A 20,589-nucleotide genomic window follows, 5' to 3' on the forward strand; every position below is an offset into this window, starting at 1 on the left:
CCAAAAAAAAGAAGCCAATCTGGTGGTCCCCTGCCATAAAGAAACTTTACTACAAAAGGAGGAAACTGTTGCAGAAAAGAGGAAAATCCCAGGATGCAAAAAACTCCCTTACCAGCCTCAGTAAGAAGCTGAGATAACTCATAAAATCCTCCAAGCTAGTTACGAAAATAAAATTGCCAAAGATTCCAAAGACAACCACAAGGCATTCTATATAACTATGTCAGGAATCTAAATGTCAATGCTCAGATCTGCTCTGAGCTACAACAGAATGGCATTAAATGTACTGATCCCAAGGATATTGCCAATATCCTGGCAGATCATTTCAGTGCCAACTTCACCCCCCTCTCGCCCCCTAAATGGCCCATCTCAATACCGGAAGATTGCCAAATTCCAGTAATAACGGCCACACAGGTAAAAACGCACTCTCCAAAGCTAAGAATATAGCATCCATTGGACAAGATGACATCCCGGGCTGTGTACTACATGAACTACAAAATGAACTGGCACCTCATGTGTCATGTTTAATCATACCCTCACCTCAGGCTTCATGCCCACTGAGTGGGGCACAGCTCCAGTTATCCCACTCCACAAGGGGGGGGGTCCACCTTGGATCCCGGGAACTACCGCCCCATCAGTCTGACGAGCCTGATCTGCAAGGCCATGGAACGTATTATCGTGGAACCTATAAACAAAGACATTGGCAACCTTAAAACACTGGACCCCACCCAGTTTGGGTTTTTGAAGGGCCGATCTTGTTTCCTGAACTTGATTGACTTCTTCAAATCAGCCTCCAGAGCTGTGGACGAGGGTAAGGCAGTCCACACAGCCTATCTGGACCTCGCCAAGACCTTTGACACCATCCCCCACTCTGGAATCCTAGATAAACTTACTAAGTTGGGCATTAATCCCTACATCACTCGATAGGTTGCCAACTGGCTTACTGACAGTACCCACACTGTAAAAGTAGCTGACTCCAAATCCAGCTCCAGACAAGTGGAGAACCTCAGGATTCAGTCCTGGGACCTCTCTTGTTTGGCTTACTTCTCTGAAGTACAGGCCAACACTAAGGGACTCTGGCTAACAAAGTTCTCAGATGACTGCAAAATGGGAGACATTATTGAATCCCCAAATGATGTTGATACTCTACAAAAGGGCCTTACAGAAACAGATGCTTGGTGCCAGAGCCATGGGCTCAAGCTCAATGCCAAGAAATGTACAGGTATCCCCTTTGGGAAAAAACATGTACTCATGAATTACCACATAGGTGGCAGTACACTAAACACAAAGTGTGATAAGAGACTTGGGGACACAGGTAGATAGTGGTCTCATATTCAATAACCACATCGCCCCAACAATCAGGAAATCCTTCTATGTGGCACACCTCATCACTAAGGGCTTTTCATCCAAAAAAAAGGAGGTCATTGTCCCACTGTACTCGTCTCTCATTAGACCCATTATAGAATACAATGCCCCATTTGGTATGTACCTCTCAAGACATCTGCAACAACTGGAAAGGCCGCAGAAATACTTCACTAAAAGAATCACAGGCCTAAAGCAGATGCCCTATGCTGACCACCTTAAAGAACTCCAGCTATACTCTGTTGCATATTGTCTACTCCGAGGAGATCTCTGCTTAACTTACAAGGCCATGTCAAACCCAGAGCTGTTGGACATGCTACATTTAAAGAAATCCCAATCCCCTCAGAGCCACACCTTCCAGGGATCTAAACCTTATCATAATAAACAAAGCATGTTATAGGGATAGGTTCCTGACCCAGAGACTCCCCAGAATCTGGAATAGACTGCCCGTACATGTCAAGCAGAGAACCTCTTTGGCCCTCTTCAAAAGGAACCTTGATGATTGGATGGGAGAAAGAAAATTCACCCCAGCGAATCACGTCAGTCGCCCTGCTAGACAGGGGTTCAGGGAAGAAAAATAGCCATGGAATTGTTATGGCTAGGCTTCTATAGGCCATAGGGCCGATAGCCTAGTACCAACCTATGAACCATTATCTTTGATTTTGTCATATATTAAAATTAAATGATGCACTTGAGATTTGTTCACCGGTAATTTTGTTTTTAGGGAACATTTTCATTTGATTGCACATTCTGGTTTATTTTAAGCAGTTAAACTTGGTTAACTTTCTAATTTGACTTTGTACTGTCTTCTTCTTCTTTTGGCTGCTCCCGTTAGGGGTCGTCACAGCAGATCAACTGTTTCAATTTCTTCCTGTCCTCTGCATCTTGCTCTGTCACACCAACCACTTGCATGTCCCCTCTCACCGCATCCATAAACCTTATCTTAGGCCTCCCTCTTTTCCTGTTACCTGGCAGCTTCATCCTTAGCATCTTTTTCCCAATATACTCTGCATCCCTCCTCAGCACATGTCCAAACCAGCGTAATCTTGCCTCTCTGGCTTTGTCTCCAAACCTTCCAACCTGGGCTGACCCTCTAATATACTTATTCCTAATCCTGTCCATCCTCGTCACACCCAGTGCAAATCTTAACATCTTCAACTCTGCCACGTCAAGCTCTGACTCCTGCCTTTTTGTCAGTGCCACTGTCTCCAACCCATATAATATAGCTGGTCTCACTACCCTCTTGTAGACCTTCCCTTTCACTCTTACTGATACTCTGTCACAAATTACTCCTGACACTCTTCTCCACCCACTCTGTCCTGCCTGTACTCTCTTCTTCACTCACCATTACTCTGAACTGTTGATCCCAAGTACTTAAACTCATCCACCTTCGCCACCTCTACTCCCTGCATCCCCACCACTACAGATTGCAATGTCATCTGCAAACATCATAGTCCACGGGACTCCTGTCTGATCTCGTCTGTCAACTTGTCCATCATCATTGCAAATAAGAAAGGGCTCAGAGCTGATCCTTGATGTTAACCCACCTCCACCTTAAACGCATCCGTCACTCCCACCGCAGACCTCACCACTGTCACACTACCCTCGTACATATCCTGTACCAGTCTTACATACTTCTCTGACACTCCTGACTTCCTCATACAATACCACATCTCCTCTCTAGGCACCCTGTCATATGCTTTCTCTAAATCCACAAAGACACAAGGAAATAAAATGTCTTTCATGTAAGTAACTTAACAGTTCAGTAGTTTTTTAGTTATTAACTGGTACTATTTATGTAAATTGTATATTTGAATATATTTTGGGGGTAATCCCTCTTAGCATGGATGACTTGTAATAGCTGGCTATGGTACTTCATTGTATTTGCATAAATGTCTCTTGCCTGTTTATTTTGTTCTGTGACTTCATTTGTGATGTAATTACTTGGGAAATGGTATTCTGGTTACTTGTTTGCATGCAGATTTTGAAGCAAGACCCTCAATTTGAAACTGAGAGGCAAGTTGTAGATGGTTATGCTATGTGGACCACTAGATTGATCATGGTGTTTGTGTGGCTCATACTAAGTTTTATTTCTTTACTTAAAGAATGCCATCGAAAGCTGCAAGTCTCCTCTGTTACTGTCCCCGCATTTTGGATGTATTCTGTCAAGAAAGTTCTCATCTCCAATTAGTCCAGTCTACTCCGTAGATGGCCTCTCAGGAGATCCATTAATCACAGAGTTGGATTCCAGTAACCATCTGTCTCTCTTCTCAGAGAATGAGACCTCTGTATTGTCACCACCAGATATTGGAAGCAAGGAAACTGAGGTAGGGATTGCTGTTTCTTGTCTTAACTTTTTTAGAATTTTGGTTTAAAATCAAGTACAAGATGTTTAAATTTGCTTTGAGCAGTTGCAATTATTTGTTTGTCCTTGTTACTCTGCCATTATTTTAACTCTTTCTGCCCTCATTCATGCTATAACTCTCCCTATTTGCTGTTGGTCCTAAAACCTCTGGCTTCCCCCTCTTCAGAGAGGTGTGGTTTAATGGATAGAATCTTGTTCTGTAGCAGGAAGAGGGGAGTTGATAGCTCAGTATGTCACCTACTACTGTTATGATAGAGCAAGACTACCCTATTTAGTACCCCTTACATGATCTTATTGGGTATTTGTGCACACGCACAGTGTTCTTTATGATGCCTTTAACTTTTGCTAAGTGTTATGGTATGCCACTAGTCTCTGCTAATGGCTACACCTGCACTGCCAGTCCTTACTCTCCCAAGGACAACTGACCTTTGCTGATTAACCATTCTTCCTTGGCCACCCCTTCAGCTCCCCATGTAATTGGTGGCAGTTGAACACCCTGCCTCTGTGACATTGGGCTGGCTACAGTTTTATGTGAAGAGGGTCACAAATCCTCCTTGTTCAGGTAGTCGCAAACTTTTCAATCAGTGCATGTGACCTGAAATTTGTATTGCTTTCCACTCAAGGACAATTGATTGGATTTTAATTAGTTGTGGAAGAAATGAAAATCCAAGTTTGCTATTTTGTTTTTATGGAGTTGTCTTTTAATTTGTCTGTGGATGAGCATGAGTATGAATAAGGGATTCAGGAAGCATTCATTTGATTATATACATGTGTAGTTAGCTGCTAACCTTTTGATATGCTATTCACCAATTGTTGAAATGTAGATAAAGGTCGTCTGTGTTGGATAATCTCCCATCCCAAGCTTTCTTTAAATAACCCATTTTAAATCGGGTGCTTAATAACTTTATGCTATGATCTCCATTCTTTTAGAACTAGAAAAGTTTGGCATTGAATGGTTGTAATCTCTTTAGAGCTTTGCCGCTTTCTTCTACCCCATCAGCATTAAGCAAATCATTTATTTTGAAGTCCGTTGATACTGGACTTTGAATGCCAGATGAAGTGCTGCTCTACATTGATGAGGAGTGGAGAATCGACTCAATAGAGAAACCAACTTAGTTAGAATAAAACAAATCATGTCAAACAACTAAGGTTTTCTTAAAGCACTCAACAAAAATGAAGCTTGCATCTTTTAATTAAATACACTGTAATTTACTGTTAAGTAAATATAAAAGTGTTGCTTCTGCTTTTAAAATCTTTATGCATTTTATGCAGGTGTGCTCTTCCTCCAGGAAGCTGTTTGCTCAGAACAGATGAAACCCAGTGCACCTTTTTTAAATAAGAGACGTATTGTTTTAATATTATCACTTACAACATAGGCAGTCATACACCTATATCTAAATGTAAACAAACTGTAGTGACATTTTTGTTGCAGACATTATATATTACATATAATCCTATCCCATCATTGTCATTCAAGCATTACATAGCTCATTCAATTCCTGCCTTCCCTTAAACATCATTCCTCCTCCAAAACATTATTCTGCACGTTTCCACAATTCCCAATTGTTTTTCTATGTAAATTTTCTTCTACCTATTTCTAAAGATCCCTCATAATGTTTTTGTCTGTTAATGTATTCATTACTTTTTAGTATGGTCAGTTTAGACTTTGATTTCCATTTTCTAATAATTGTCTTTTTGGCAGCCACCAGGATTTAACTCAAGGTATTACTATGTCTAGGCAGTTCTGACTCTGTATCACAGCTAAAAAAAATTATTTTCTTAGTTGTACCAATTTGCTCACCAATATTTCTTACAGAGTAGTCTGCAGGAGTTTTTAAAGTCTGCCAAGTCATTACACTTCCAAAAACTATTTTCCTGGTTATCTGTTTATTCTCCATTATACCTCTAGCATTTGCAATATACCTGAGGAAAAATTGTTTGGAGTCTGCTTGGGGTATAAAAATACCTATGCGTAGACTTGCAAGTTTACTTTGCTGCATTTTTGGGAGTCATACATGCGTCTTCCCATTGTTTAATTGCTTATCCAGTCTCTTTTCCCATTCCTTTCTAATGTCTTCTGATTCTAGTAGTTGTGCGGTATTTTATATGCCCTACTTATTATCCTTTTTTAACAGCAGTATCTGCTCTGGGTTATATTAAAAATTCTGTTAGTGCTGGTCTTTCACTTTGGATTCCCCTTTTCCTTTCTCTTTGCTTATAATATGATGATAGTCCTTGACAGGGAAGGCAGTCTTTAGTCTGCAGTTCAAATTAATTCTTGGCCTCTTCTCGTTCTGTTACCTTGCCTACTCTGATTACTTGCTCTCAATACCTTGGTTCCTTTACCAGTTTTCTCCAGTAAATTGCAGTCCCTTCTTGCCTGTTTCTTGAGCCCCTAATTATAGTCATTCCTGTCATTCAAATCTTTTTCCCTATTCCTATGCTAACTTTGTTCTTGGCAAACTTTCTGCTTTCTGAATATAATGTTATGCATGGTGGTTATTCTCCTTAAGGATCTCCATCCAAAATACCAGTCTCATTATTTCTTGAGCTTCTTCCCTGTTTAGTAATCATCCCTTTCCACTTTGAATTATAGCTTTCTGCTTGTGAGCTGTATATAAATATAATACAGATAACAAAAGGGAAATAGGACACCAGTGCCTGGTTCCTCTTTTCAAACAGAACTTGTCAGGGAGGACCTCCCCAGTATAATTTTGCCTCAGTAATCTTTATTAACCTTATTGTCTCAGGGAATGCAACTGCTTCCATTGTACAACTCAACAATCCCAGCTGCTTGCTTACTTTGTCTAATGCTTTCTCTGTATTAAGACCAAACAACAACAGTGGTATTTTCTTGCCTTCTGCTTCCCTCTGGATCATCATTGTTTTTAATGTCACATATTTGCCTCCCATCCACAAAACCACATTGGTGATAAAATTGATAGATGTGGATCACCTTTCTAATTCTTTTAGCCATTATAGACATACACTTGAAAATCATGGTTTAGATGTGAAATGGGCATATATGAAGCTGGAACTATTTGTATTTAATATCTTTAGGTGTTAATAGTCACCACAACTTTCTTCCAGGGTGTTGGTGGTTCTCCTTTTAAAATACTGTTTGAAAGATCTGAAAGAGTTTGTTTAACTTTCTTCACTCATAGCTTCCAAACTCCCACAGTAATACTATGTATTCCTGGAGACTTTCCTGTAGATTGGTTATACATCACCATTTTATCTTATCTGCTACTATCCTAACTGTTAGTAGCTGAGCGTCGTCTACCCCTAACCTTTGCTTATTTAATGCTTCCATAAACACTTCATTTTCTGCATTTTCTCGTTTTCCACATTTCTCTGCTTTATACAAATTTTCTTAAAGTTTCCAAAATATTTTTAATTCCTCTATAGGAGGTTTTATTTTCTTTGATATAAGCTTTCTAAGCTTGGCAACAACCCTTTATACTTTCTGTTGCCAAGTCTTTGTGCTAAAAGCTTTTGCATCCTGGTGTTATTAAAACAAACAAAAAAAAAAACGTTGCTTAACAATGGGCTTTCTAAACTCTTGCATACTATTGAGGTAGTCCCCTTAGTTTCTCTTTAGCACTCTGCTGTTGCACCTCTTCTTCTTCGTGATACTCTTCCCATTCTGCAAACTTGTAACATTTGTCAGTTCCTCTAAATAATTACTTGTTGCCCGTCTTTTATTTCTACTGTTTCAACTTCTTTGATTTTTATCCTACTCCTTAGCTTTATTTTCTGAAGAAATAATCTTCCCTGGTAACTCCCAAATAATTTCCACTACCCATTCCTTAAATTCTCTTTTTAGCAGATATGTGGGGAAGTGCTTGTCTCTCATGTTTTAGTTATTATTGATATGTGATCTGAAATACTTAGTAGATGCATTGCATATCAAAACTTTCAATTAAATGTGCATGTTCCCATGAAATATTTTTGTCTAGTCCAGCCCAGTTTTTGAACCTTGGGGAACAATATACAAGTTTTGTCTGAGCACCTAGTACTAAATTCATATTTTCATAAGTTTCATCAAAAATATACACTGTTTTGTTATATTTTCCATTCTATGTTCTTCAGATACATCATCACTTTTGCAAAACAAATTCCCAGTCCCCACCTTTAATCTCTGCTGAAAGCCAGTTATTACTACCAGAATTTTTTTTAAGCTCCATTGTAGCAGTTTTAGGTGAAATAAATATAAATACATGCTGGCATAATCCTCCTCTGTTGCCAGTAGCCCATTACGACTGTAAATCTACTATTATCTTTTTCCCATCTTTCACTATTGGAGCTCATCTAGCAATTAATAGAAGTACTCCCCTTTTTCTTTTGTCCCAGATATTCTGTTGAATAACCATCCTGAAATCCTTTCTTTACCAGATACACATACCAGGTTCTTTCTTAATGTGTCGCCTGTAGCATGACTATGTGCACTCTGTATATTTTAATATAGTTCACCACTCTTTCATTTTGTATATGCCTGTCAGACCATCCATATTCAAAGATATAATGTGGAAAGTGTTGCCATTATGACACAAAATTATTCCCACTTATGTTACAACAGCTTTTTTTTTTAAATGTTTACTTTCAGCTTTTGTTTCATGCATACACTAATGTTTGCAGGTTGATCTTTTATACAGTTGTTTCTTGTTATATCCATTTGAACCTATAATCACATTTACAATGCTTCTTGTTTTAAAGCAAACCCTCAAATAAAAAAACACACAGAGTGTATTAATACAAAAATGTTCAAAACTGTGTACATTTTCAAATAATGAAGTTATCCTCTCTTAATGGGAACAATTAGCCCAGACTGACATCTGTATTCACAGGCTTGAATTGACATAAGTAAGATAATCCATGCTAAGACATGGTACAGCTTGTGCTTCTACTTGGACTATTTACAGTCTGTCTTCTGATTCTTCTCCCAAATGTAGAAAACAACTTGAATGCTTTAAGAAAAACTATCTCACAGCCATTGAAAGAAAAAGGTATTATGTTTTGTATTGCCCTTATCAGCTTGTCTGCATGGAAACTTGAGAACCGCATGCATGGTTGCCTTCAGCTCCAAGCTTATGTTGCAGTGCGAACATTTATTTGTTAAGTAAAAACTTTTCTTTATATTTTGTGTTTAATTTACTTGCTTCCATTTAAAACTTGTTGTTAGATCAAGCCAAGGGCCTTAATCCATTCACTCCCCTATGCAAAAGTAAGGAAAAGTACACCAGTTATACTTGTGTTATGCTGGTTATGCTGTTTTGGGTAGGGTTTCTTCTTCTTTTTTTTTTTTTTTTTTTTTTTACATTGCAGTGCTCACATTTATATATGTGAAAAAGAAAGAACTAATGAAAAAGATGGCACTTGATTACTTTATTATCCCTATGACAAAAATAACTGAAAAGCTTTACTATATAACATGCAGTATATATCATACTTTATATAAAGTACTGTTAAAAACAAAAACTATTTTACTTACAGTTAATTTATTCCTTCTTCCCCACTCTCTAATGTTCTTATAAACATTAATGACATGAAGTAAGACATAAGCTATGGAGTCCCCTAGAAGCTTAAAGTAAAAAAAAAAAACAGAAGAAAAAAGTTCAATATTTCCAGGTTTTCTTATTCTGCTGTATTCGCAGATGGGATTGATGCTTTGGAATTCCCCATTTATTCATTAATTTCAGAGTTGCTGTTTTTGTGTTCTACATTTCATAGGTTCATACTAGGCTATCTGCCCTAGGGCATTTATAAACCTAGCCAGAGTGTGTTTGGCTTTCGACACCCATTTTAAATTAATTTTGCTATGCCCTTTTTCGAGGTTAGTATACTGTGCCTCTGTCTAACAGTGACACAGAAGTGATACCCGGGGTAAACCTACGATCTCCCATCCACTCATCAAGATTCCTCTTGAAGAGAGTCAATGAGGGACTCTGCCTAACCTTTACTGGGATTTTATTCCAGAGTGAAGGGAGCCTCTGGGTTATGAATCTGTCCCTCCAGCATGTCCTATTTATTTCACTGCTGAGGTTCAAGTCTCTCGAGTGCGTAGCTCGATGGGATTTGGATTTTCTGAGGTGCAGCATGTCCATTAATTCCGGGTTGGACATGGCTTTATATGTCAGGCACAGATCGCCTCTGAGCAGGCGGTATGCCACTGAGTAGAGCTGGAGTTTCTTTAACCTGGCAGCATATGGCATCTGTTTGAGCCCTTTGATCCTCTTGGTGAGGTACATTTGGGGTCTTTCCAGTTGCTGCTGGTGTCTGATAAGGTACATCCCAAAAGGGGAATTGTACTCAATTATGGGCCTGATGAGGGATGAGTAGAGAGGCACGATGACCTCCCCTGATCTAGATGTGAATCCCTTCATGATTAGGTGGGCTATATAAAATGTTTTTGTAACCACTTTGATGGTGAGCTATTTATTTGATCTGCTGACTATTTAAAACCAGGATTGTTTATTTCCTGGAAGCATTTATTTTGTGTTTATGATTGTCCAAGGCTAAGACGAATGTCGGCCATTCATTTAAAGTCAGCAGTTAAACACCTTTATTGAATTTTTATATACCTATGGTTTATAGCTCACTTTTATGTGGTTGAAACAAATGTTGACTACAATCATTGATGAATGTATTCTATTCAAGTATACCAGTTATGAACCTTGGCTGCACTAACTTAAAAAAAACATTTTTTATATATATTTGAGTGCTTAATACAGTCTTAGTTATAACGCAAGTTTGAATTAGGTGCATCACACCTACAGCTAATTTTTTTGTTAAACAACCCATATTGGGCTAATTGTTGCAGCCTCTTCTTATTTATAACCGCGGCCTAACATTTGAGGGGATAAGCATCTAATATCGTATCTTATGGTCTAAAAGCTTATTTATAACCTACTGGTTGAGGGTAATATCTTTCTTTGATTCAATAGTAAGTTACACATTGATAAGTCATATATTGTTGCTTTATTATGGATCTCAGGGGCATATTGCGGGAACTATCTGCTGATAGGGATAATCTTGAAGTATTTGGATTGAATCTATCAGGAGCTAATGAATCTAATGATATTCCCAGGGATGCTAAATCACTTTGCAATGCTGTTTTTCACAAAATTACTAAGAACATGAGGGCTCTAAGATCTAATATTTGGTACCTTAGGCTATTTAAAGCCTATAAAATAAAGAATATTACACCACGTAGGCTCAGAATTAGGATCCAACCATTGGTTGGTCTGATTGACCAAAAACTGTCTCAGGAATGGGTGGAGACTCAACATCGGGCCTCAGTGCTTTTTGTAGACACTCTTATATCATACTATGAATGGATTATAGACTCCCAAACTATTGAAATTCACCAAAATTGCTTAGAGGCCCAAAAATATGAATCAGAGGTGTTTTTTAATACTCATATTTCCAATTTGGCGAAAGAACTGGCCCAGTTAGAGGAGCAATTGTTTAAAAAGAAAATTTATAAATTTAATAGAGACGTGGCAGATTACGAGAAGGGCAAACCTTTTAAGGTACAAAAAACTGTCAGATTTAATGATTCTAGTTTTAGGCCAAACAATAGGCGAAAACGACCCAGATCCATATTGAAGAAACATACTTCAACTACTAGTGGTACATCGGAGGATGACACTTCATCCACCACTGACTATGATTGTCCTCCCCTCCAAGATTCTCCAATAGCCAAAAGGAGACCATCTGGTGATTCTTTAATCCCTTTAGATCTAGCAAACGCAGGGGTGGGAGAAAACATAAACACAAGGGGACCAATTTTGGCAGCACTGTTACAAAAAATTGTGAAACAATAAACAATGTATACAATATCTCATCTTTTGAACTTTCTGAAGCTCAAAATAAACTGCTGAACAAAGGTTTAAATTTTGTGCCTACTGCGTCTGTTCCTGAACATATACTGATTAATGAGTTGAATGATTTTTGCAGGTTGATTAATTTAAAAATATTCTTTTCAGACAATACTGACTCTCAAGGATCAACATGTTTTAAATTCGGTCCATCTGACTTTCAGCCCCCAATGGATAAGCATGTATCTATTTTTAAGGAATGTGTGTCTAAGGCGTTACACTTTTCTTTAAGTTATCAATCTCAAAAACACAATCTTACAGTGGCGGAACAACAAGCATTGCATGCTCTAAGATCCAATCATGATATTGTTATTGTACCTGTGGATAAGGGTGGAGCTATTGTGGTGATGGACTGGTCTATGTATTGAGCTGAGATTCTTAGACCACTATCTGATGTCAAGTTTTACATTCGACTTGTGGTTGATCCAACAAAAAACGTTAAAATACATATTGATTCCATGTTAGATCTAGCAACTGAAGAGAATATTATCACTAGAAATATATGTAAACAATTGAAAGTATCGGATCCAAAAGCTCAATATCTTTATTTGCTTCCCAAAATTCACAAGGATCCCTTAAATCCTCCCGGTAGGCCTATCGTATCGGGTAATGGATCATTGACTGAACCTCTGTCTGCCTTTTTGACTTTTCATCTCAAACCATTGCTCAGTTTGGTTAGATCTAGGCTTAAAGATACGACTGAATTTCTTCAGATAGTTCAGGACACACAGCTGGAGGCTAATTGGTAGTTATGTACGTTGGATGTAACCTCCCTTTACACCAACATTCCACATAATGCCGGACTTATCGGCTGTTGCTTTCTGATTGGACCAAGCAAAGTTATATAGTCCAGAATTTAACAATTTTCTTATTGAATTGACTGAATGCGTCTTGACTAAAAATGTTTTTTATTTTGAAGGGCAGGTCTATTGGCAGGTAAGGGGTATGGCTATGGGGGCTTTTTTGCCCCCATTTATGCTGATCTATTAATGGGTTTCTATGAGCAACAATACATTTATAATTCTAACATGAATAAATATATGCAGGAACTAGATATTTGGCGCATATATCTAGATGATTGTTGGATGGTGTGGCTGGGTGATTTGGATTTGGCGGATGATTTTGTGAGATATTTGAACGATAATGAAATGGGCATCCATTTTACTGTACAAATACAATATCAAGAAATAGTGTTTTTGGATGTGGTTGTTTCCAGACAGGCAGACCATACTTTGGCTACTAAAGTTCATAGGAAATTTCCACAATTTAACACCCTTCTTCATGCCACCAGCAATCATCCCCGCCACATCATCGACAATATTCCTAAATCACAATTTTTGCGTATTAAACACATATGTTCATCAGATGAGTCACATTTGGTATGTGAAAATGATTTAGCTCAGAGGTTCATTGATAGGGGATATAATCCTAATCGCATTATTCAAACTAGGGATCAGGTCAGAAATACTCCTAGGTCTGAATTGTTACATTATAAACATTTCAACCAAGAAAACAATAGAGATCAGCCAATTAGGTTTATAACAACATTTGGTAGTAATACCCCCCTTTTTAAACAAATTGTCAATAATCATTGGGAGATCTTAAGAGCCCATGAACATCTTGTGGAAATATTACCTCAAACTTGCTCATTTTCATATAAGAGGGGAAGAACATTGAACACCCATTTTACACACTATAAGAGGTACAATCCTCCCAACCAGCACAAACGACTATACTGGGTGACCAACTAAGAGGTTGTTATCCATGTGGCCATTGTAACGCATGTCAATATATATATACAAAACAATGGAATTTACCAGCAAAAATACCCCCAAAATATACAAGATTAACATTTTTGGGAATTGTAATACTGATTGGGTAGTTTATATGGCCACTTGTTCTTGTTTGGCATTCTAGACCATTGAAATACTGTATCAGCGAACATTTAAGTGCCATTAGAACTAGCAAATTGTCAAATGCTTTATTCAAACATACTAGGTTACACAAAACGGCTCAATTTAAGTTTACTATTATTGATAAAATAGACATGCATAGGGCTAATAAAGCAGGTTGGCATGAGAAACTGAACAACATGGAATTTTCCTGGATAACCAGGTTGGAGGCATCATTTAAACCTGGCCTTAATGAAATGTCTTTGAATCCATGTTCACCTGTTAATAGTTTATGTATTCCTTAATAGATTTTTTTCTACATAATAATATTATTCTACATGTTTATTGGTATGAACATGTGTTACTTTTGGTGAATTTTCACTTTTATTTGTACTTATAACATGAATGGGGATAATCTCATATGCATGTGTGTTTTTTTGAGGTTGTCACTTTAAAAAATTAAAAAAAAAAAATTTTCATATATGAGAGTACCAGGATGTACCATCTGTTTGTTTTAGTTGCAGTGAGGAAGGCTATTAGATTTTAGCCAAAACCGGTTTGCTGCTTGTGTAATTTCTTAATGATTGTCTCCGGAATGCTGGTTCATCTTTTGCTGTTGATTCATGGTTCAGAACCTTGCACTCGTCCATTGTGTGTGATTTGGTTTGCTCTGCTTTTCTAACCACTTTGGTCACGTGGTTGTCAAATGAGAGATTGCTGTCAACTTGGGTCCCGAGGTCCCTAATTACTTCTTCTGTACTTAATGGATTACCACCTATGTGGTAATTTGTGGGCACTTTGTTTTTGCCAAAGGGGATGACTATACACTTTTTGGCGTTTAGCTTATGCCATGGCTCTGGCACCAGTTGTCTGTTTCTATGAGGCCCTTTTGGAGGATGCTTGTGTCGGCTGGAGAGTCGATTATGGCACCTGGTTTGCAGTCATCTGCGAACTTGGTCAGCCACAGTCCTTCTGTGTTGGCCTGTACCTCCGAGAAATATATACCGAACAAGAGGTGTCCCAGGACTGAGCCTTGTGGGACGCCACTTGTAACTGGTTTGGAGTCTGACATGGCTCCAGCAATTCTAACCATGTGGGTTCTGTCCTTGAGCCAGTTTGCAACCCATCTAGTGACATAGGGGTTTATATTTAAGCTGGTGAGCTTATCTATAATGCCCGAGTGGGGTATTGTATCAAAGGCTTTTGCGAGGTCCAGGTAGGCTGTGTGGACCACCTTCCCCTCGTCAATGGCCTTGGTGACTGTTTCAAAGAAATCAACCAGGTTTAAGAGGCAGGATCTGCCCTTAAAGCCGAACTGGGTAGGATCCAGTGTCTGTAGGTCACCAATATCTTTATTTATGAGATCCATGATGATCCTTTCCATAGCTTTGCAGACCAAGCTAGTCAGGCTTATGGGGCAATAGTTTCCTGGATCCGTTGAGGCACCACCTTTGTGGAGAGGGACCACTGTTGCTGTACGCCACTCTTTGGGTACATATCCTGTAGTAAGGCTGAGATTGAACAGTAGTTTTATGTTTGGGTTTAGCTCTTCTTGGAGTTCATGTAGGATGCAGCCCAGGACACCGTCTGGTCCCATTGATGCTGTGTTTTTTGCTTTGGAGAGGGCAGCTCTTACCTGAGCATCTGAGATGTCAGGGGGGCAGGACTCTGCTCGGATAGATATTTGCCTTTTTGGTGGGGAGGGGGGGGAGAAGTTTGCGTTGAACCTGTCAGCTAGGATGTTGGCAATGTCTGTGGGTTTGTGTATTTTTTGTCATTTTGGACTAATTCTGAGCATATCTGGGAATTCCCACCCAGGTTCCTAACATAAATATAGAAAGCCTTGTGATTTTCCTTAGTGTCCTGTGCATTTTCTCTCTCGAAGCTGGCCTTAGACGATTTTATGAGTGCCCATAGTTTTTTGCTAATACTGATCAGAGATGCCTTCCCTTTTTGGGATTTTGCTCTATCATGTAGTAGCTTTCTCCTTATATTGTATAGTTTGTTTATGGCTGGGGTCCACCAGACAGGACGTCTGCCTTTGGAGGATTGGGTCTTAGTTTTATTTGGGATTGCATGATCCATGCATTCCTGAAGGTGTTAATAGAATGCGTTTATAAAGGATTCTGCGGTCTGGGCCGTATTTTCCACAGGCCCGGGGGCTTTGAAGGATTCCACCTCGGTTTTGAGGAGTGTGAAATTTGCCTTAGAGAAGTTTTTCACTATGGTTTTCAGGGCAGGGGGTGGAATCGGGATGTGAATATCCAGTGAGATTAGTTTATGGTCTGATCTTACCAGTGAGGGATACACTTCTGGTCTGGAGCATAGAGTCCCCATGCTGGTGATGATCAGGTCCAGTATGTTTTCCCCTCTTGTGGGAGTGGTAACAAGTTGTTCCATAGCATTTGAGTTTATAAGTTCTAGGAACCTTTGGGCTAGGGTGTTGGAGCTAGAGTAATGCTCCCAGTCTATGTATGGGTAGTTGAAGTCGCCCAATATAATGGTGTTTGGAGCGACCTTCATATTTTCCAGTGTTCTCAGGAAGGCCGAGTGGGGTTCCTGGGTTTGGGAGGGTGGTCTGTAGCAGGCTATAAACTGGAAGGCAGTTTTACCCACTGTTACTTGCACATGGATAGTCTCTGATGCTTCGTGCTGTGCCACCAACCTGGAGGTGTGGGTATCTTTGACGAATATTGATACTCCCCCTCCTTTTGTGGTTCGGTCCAAGTTTTGGGTCCGAAAAGCATGGTATGAGGTATAGCCTGGTAGTGCTGAGGTGCTCTCGGGAGCCTTGAACCAGGTTTCTGTTACTGCACAGATATCGATGTTCTCCATGCTAAGAAGAGTTTCGAGTGCATGCATCTTGAGGTTTAGACTTCTGGCATTGAGTAGCATTACTCTTAGTTTCTTATCCCTTGTGATACCTATGGAGGTGGGTTTGTCTTTTGAACCTTGCCTAAAAAAGGCACTATGGGGGTCGCAAGAGCCTTTGCCAATATCCGAAAGCCCAGGGGTGACAGGTGCAAGCCGTCCCTAGCGAAGCATCGTGGCTTGTCAAACATGTCATCCCAGACTGACAGGCATTGGATCCCCTTTGAATGACACCAATACTTACGCCAGTTGTTGAAATTGATCATCTTGTCTTCATATTGTGGCATCGTTCTTGGTGAGGGTAAGATGCTACTCAAGGTCAGGGTCATACTGGTCTGGGCTACATGCTCAGAGAGCTCCTCTGTCTCTTTTCATGTAGTCCAGGAAGGTACATCTCAGGTCATTCACACCAGCATGGACAATGACTGAGTCATATTTGTATTTGCCTTGGAGTGACCTGAGTGCTTGTGTTATGTGGTGGATCCTAGCGCCCGACAGGCAGCTCACCGTGACCTTCTCCTTGTTCAGCCTGTTGAGCGGGATGTCAGTGTGCCTGACGATAGTCACCTATTACAAGTGTATCAGGTGTGTTGTTTAGCCTTAAGGGTTGTGACTGTTCGGCACACTGGCTTTGTGAGCTATGTGTTGCACGTGTTTTGTTTTCCCAGCTGCAGTCTCTGGTTAATTTCCAATATACTCCTTGTTCGTGTCAACTCCTATGCTTTTTTTCTTTCTCTCAAGCATTTTCTATTGGAAAAAATTTCACTTGCATAGTCTCTTGTTGAGCTGTATCAGAAGAATAAGAAGCAGGATCCCATTCTGTTTGATAGCTCACTTTTTGTTGGACAAACTTTTGTATTTCCTCCTTAACATGTTCTGAATCAAAAAACAACTGACCCTGTGGAAGTAAATATTCTGAAGATAGCTGGATATATCAGCTTGAATCTCACATCTCCTTCTCGATATTCCCTGATTGCCGGAATAAATTTACTCATCAGTCTGGTGTACAATGCAGTAATTTTCCACAAACTGTCTCCTATCTCCAACTTTAATTACTTTGTCCTGACAAAACTGTGGCAGGAGGGCAGTAAACTTTCTGCTGATAGGGTTGCATCTTTTATTATTAGAGGTCTTGGCTGTTTTCTCAGGTCCAGGTAAGGAGCATACATACTGTGCCCTGTCAGTTCACTCCAGCTGTGGAATACCAGTCCAAGTGCTTATTGTGCTTTCATAAAGTTAATGTAGTCAATTCCTTCCAATTTCTCTGGTACAAGAGAAAATTGCAGGATCTGATGTAATTTTCATTCATTCCTCAATGAATGGATTTAGAGGCAATCCTTGGATTTGACTCTGCCACTTTCTTTAGATTCTTGGATCCGACTCCAGAGCTCCTCCCTTACCCATAATGCACCGAACTACTGTTTTATATCAGATCTCATTTGCAGCTTTTCAGGTTTGGATATTGCGAATTCTTGAACTCGAGAGTTTAGTGAGTGCATCAGCTTGTATTTCTTTTCCTTAACTTTTACTTCTTTATTAATATCTCCCTTACCACTTTTATAAACTTTCTTACTACCAAGAATTAAGGTTCTTTTTTGGTAATCTTGGATCTGATATTGTTAATCCTCATTCATTCCTTACGTGTGGGTAGTCTGTTCCGACCTCGGAACCAAGCCGGCCATCTTCCAATCTCGTGCCAGCTACAAACTCTCGAGCTAAACTTTTACCCATAATTCCCCTTTCCCTGTTGCCTCAGATTTTGTTTGCTGCATCGCCATTCGGTCGTGTCAGGCTACTTCTCTTGAGCCAAGTACAATATTTTTCTTTATACCCAAGTTCTAAGGTAGCTTTTTTCACAAAGTTATTAGAAAGTTATCTCTTACTTTATCGCATTTAACGATAACCTTTTTTGAATTCTTTTCAATTCTTCTTACCGCGAGGTCATTACTTTTTTTTTTTTTTTTTTTTTTTACCATCATTGATACACCTCTTTCCTTTTTACCTTCGGGTATTTCTTGTACCATTGCTGGTATTTTTCTGGTTTCTCCTTCTTTCCTTATAACCATGGGAGAGAAAAAAGGTAGTCCAGGGTTTAAAAGACGTTTGGAATGTGGCCATAAATTACCTACTTCTGATGCACATTCCCTATGTGTCTACTGCTTGGGTGTGCCTCACTTAACAGTTGACCCACCTTGCGGGAATTGTAAGAACTTCTTTAACAGGACGTTAATTGAAAGGAAAAATAAATTTAATATTGAAGGCGGCTACTTAAATTTCCCTTTTCAGAGGCTTCAACCCCTCCAAGATACCATAAGAAAGAGTGATGAACAAAAAAAGGCCAAATCTCTTCCTTCGTCCCCAGCTGGGGACTCTCAGGAACCGAGACCTAAGAAATATAAGCTTTCCAGTTTGGATTTGACCTCCGCTCCAATGCTTTTGGTGTCTAGACCTTTGGCACCGAGCCCATTGGCGCCATCTGCTACTTCGGCACATAGTGTGCCCCATACCACATCAGTACCGAGGAGCTCCTCTGTTCAGACTCCCTTACCAGCACCGACTGTTGAGTCGATGCAGACTGTTAGGACGTCGTTGGATGTTTCGACGCCCATTCCTTTTTCGACTCCGACAACTTTACCCGGTACTGACCATTCAGTTTTCGTCACCGATGTTTTCGGCTCAGGCCTTAGTGCCGACAACCACTTCGGTACTGACCTCATCGTCTGTGCAGACCATGCCTTCGGCACTGATTTCCTCGGTGCAGACGCAAGTAGTTCAGACCATTACAGCTCTATTGTTTTTCATTGCAGACTTCCCCCGTGGTGGGCACCGAGCTTGCTCCGTCCTTGGATAGACCTGACTCTCCCTCTGCCATGTCCATGAAATCCACTAGAAGCCTCTCTGAACACGATGTGGTGCGTCTTGTGGATTAGTTGCATTTGGCCAGAGGTATCCCACCCCCCAGGACCTATCCTTTCTCGGGAGGTGATCACCCTTTACCAAAGACCCCTACTTATTCTCCTCCTTTATTGCCTTTGAAGCCCCTTGATATAGCACAATCTTCCCCCACTACGGTTCCTTTTATGGACCTCCCTAAGGAGCCGCAGTTACCTTTGTGGCAGGAGAGTCTTGCCACGGTCCAGGATGTCAGCTGTGGCGTACGTAATTTGGTGTTTCACAGTCATCCAGGGACTCTGGGTCAGCGGGCTGAACCACTTGGATGAGGGGTGACCCATGCCTTCGGTCCCCACTCCTCTTCAGGTGGACCGGCCTTCCAGCTAATGGAGAAGGCCCTTGCGTTGGTTGGCGATCCTGTGCTATCACTCTCCCCACCCTCCTCTGGACCGCAGTGTACACAAGCCGCTCCTAGTGGACACCGGGCGCAAGGGTCTCAAGACATACTCACACAGGAGACCCCTTTTGCGTGGTCTTCCCCAGCTTCTCCCTCTGAGGAAGATCATCAAAAGAGCTTGTGCAAGAGGCAGCACATGGACTCCACAGAGAAGTCCCTTACTGAAGAGACAGACTTTGATGGGGAAGGGTCCCCTTGATCACCCTCTGAGGTATCCTTTGGTTATATGCTTGAAATCCTTAAACAGAGAGGTGATTGGCAGCCCTCTAACCCGACCTCTGAAGAGTCTGTGTTCTTGCAGGCCTTTCGTGCCCGGCCCCCTACCTCCTGGGTTACTCCACCTGCTGACGAACTTGTCCGGCTCGTCGTGCAGCATGAGTGGAAGGCTCTTGACACCGTTGAGGCCATTCTCCAGAGGCCAGATAAAATTTTGTCCCCTCCTGCTAGTGATCCCCATTGGTCCAAAGGTCTTCCTGTAGATGCCTTGGTGGTGGCGGCCGCAACTAAAAAGGACCTGGCGGAAGAAGAAAGCCAGACTGTCCATCCGCCCAACAAAGAGTCCCGGGCTCTGGACAGAGTAGGGAAGCATACCTTTGCATTAGCGACCTTTGCAGTTAGGTCCCTGAACTGTATGGCACATTTTACCAGGCTTCAAAAAGACTTAATTTCTGAGCTCTCTGAAACTTTGGCTGGAGCTGTGTCTGATGAGGTCCATGACAAAGTGGCCTCTCAGCCACCATCGAATCGATATCTAACTCCTCCATGTGCCTGATATCTCACGCATCAGAAGGGGCAGCTAGAGCAGTGGGTTCAGGCATTGTTCTGAGGCGCCATGCCTGGATGCACGTGTGTAATTTTGCGGAACCCTTCAAG

At 40.6% G+C, this 20,589-nt stretch overlaps 1 protein-coding gene across 1 annotated transcript in view; it reads left to right on the plus strand.

The window, feature by feature from the left end:
• The window catches only part of GLE1 (GLE1 RNA export mediator), a 1,828,321-nt gene that overhangs the window by 190,081 nt on the left and 1,617,651 nt on the right, over positions 1 to 20,589 (plus strand). The window contains exon 2 of the mRNA XM_044058440.1: positions 3,465 to 3,686. Coding sequence (XP_043914375.1) covers positions 3,465 to 3,686 — 222 coding nt within the window. The remainder of the gene's footprint in view (positions 1 to 3,464; positions 3,687 to 20,589) is intronic.

This window comes from Protopterus annectens, chromosome 16.part0 (genome assembly GCF_019279795.1).
Source record: "Protopterus annectens isolate FY-2018-M chromosome 16.part0, PAN1.0, whole genome shotgun sequence".
In the NCBI taxonomy this organism is placed as follows: Eukaryota; Metazoa; Chordata; order Ceratodontiformes; family Protopteridae; genus Protopterus; species Protopterus annectens.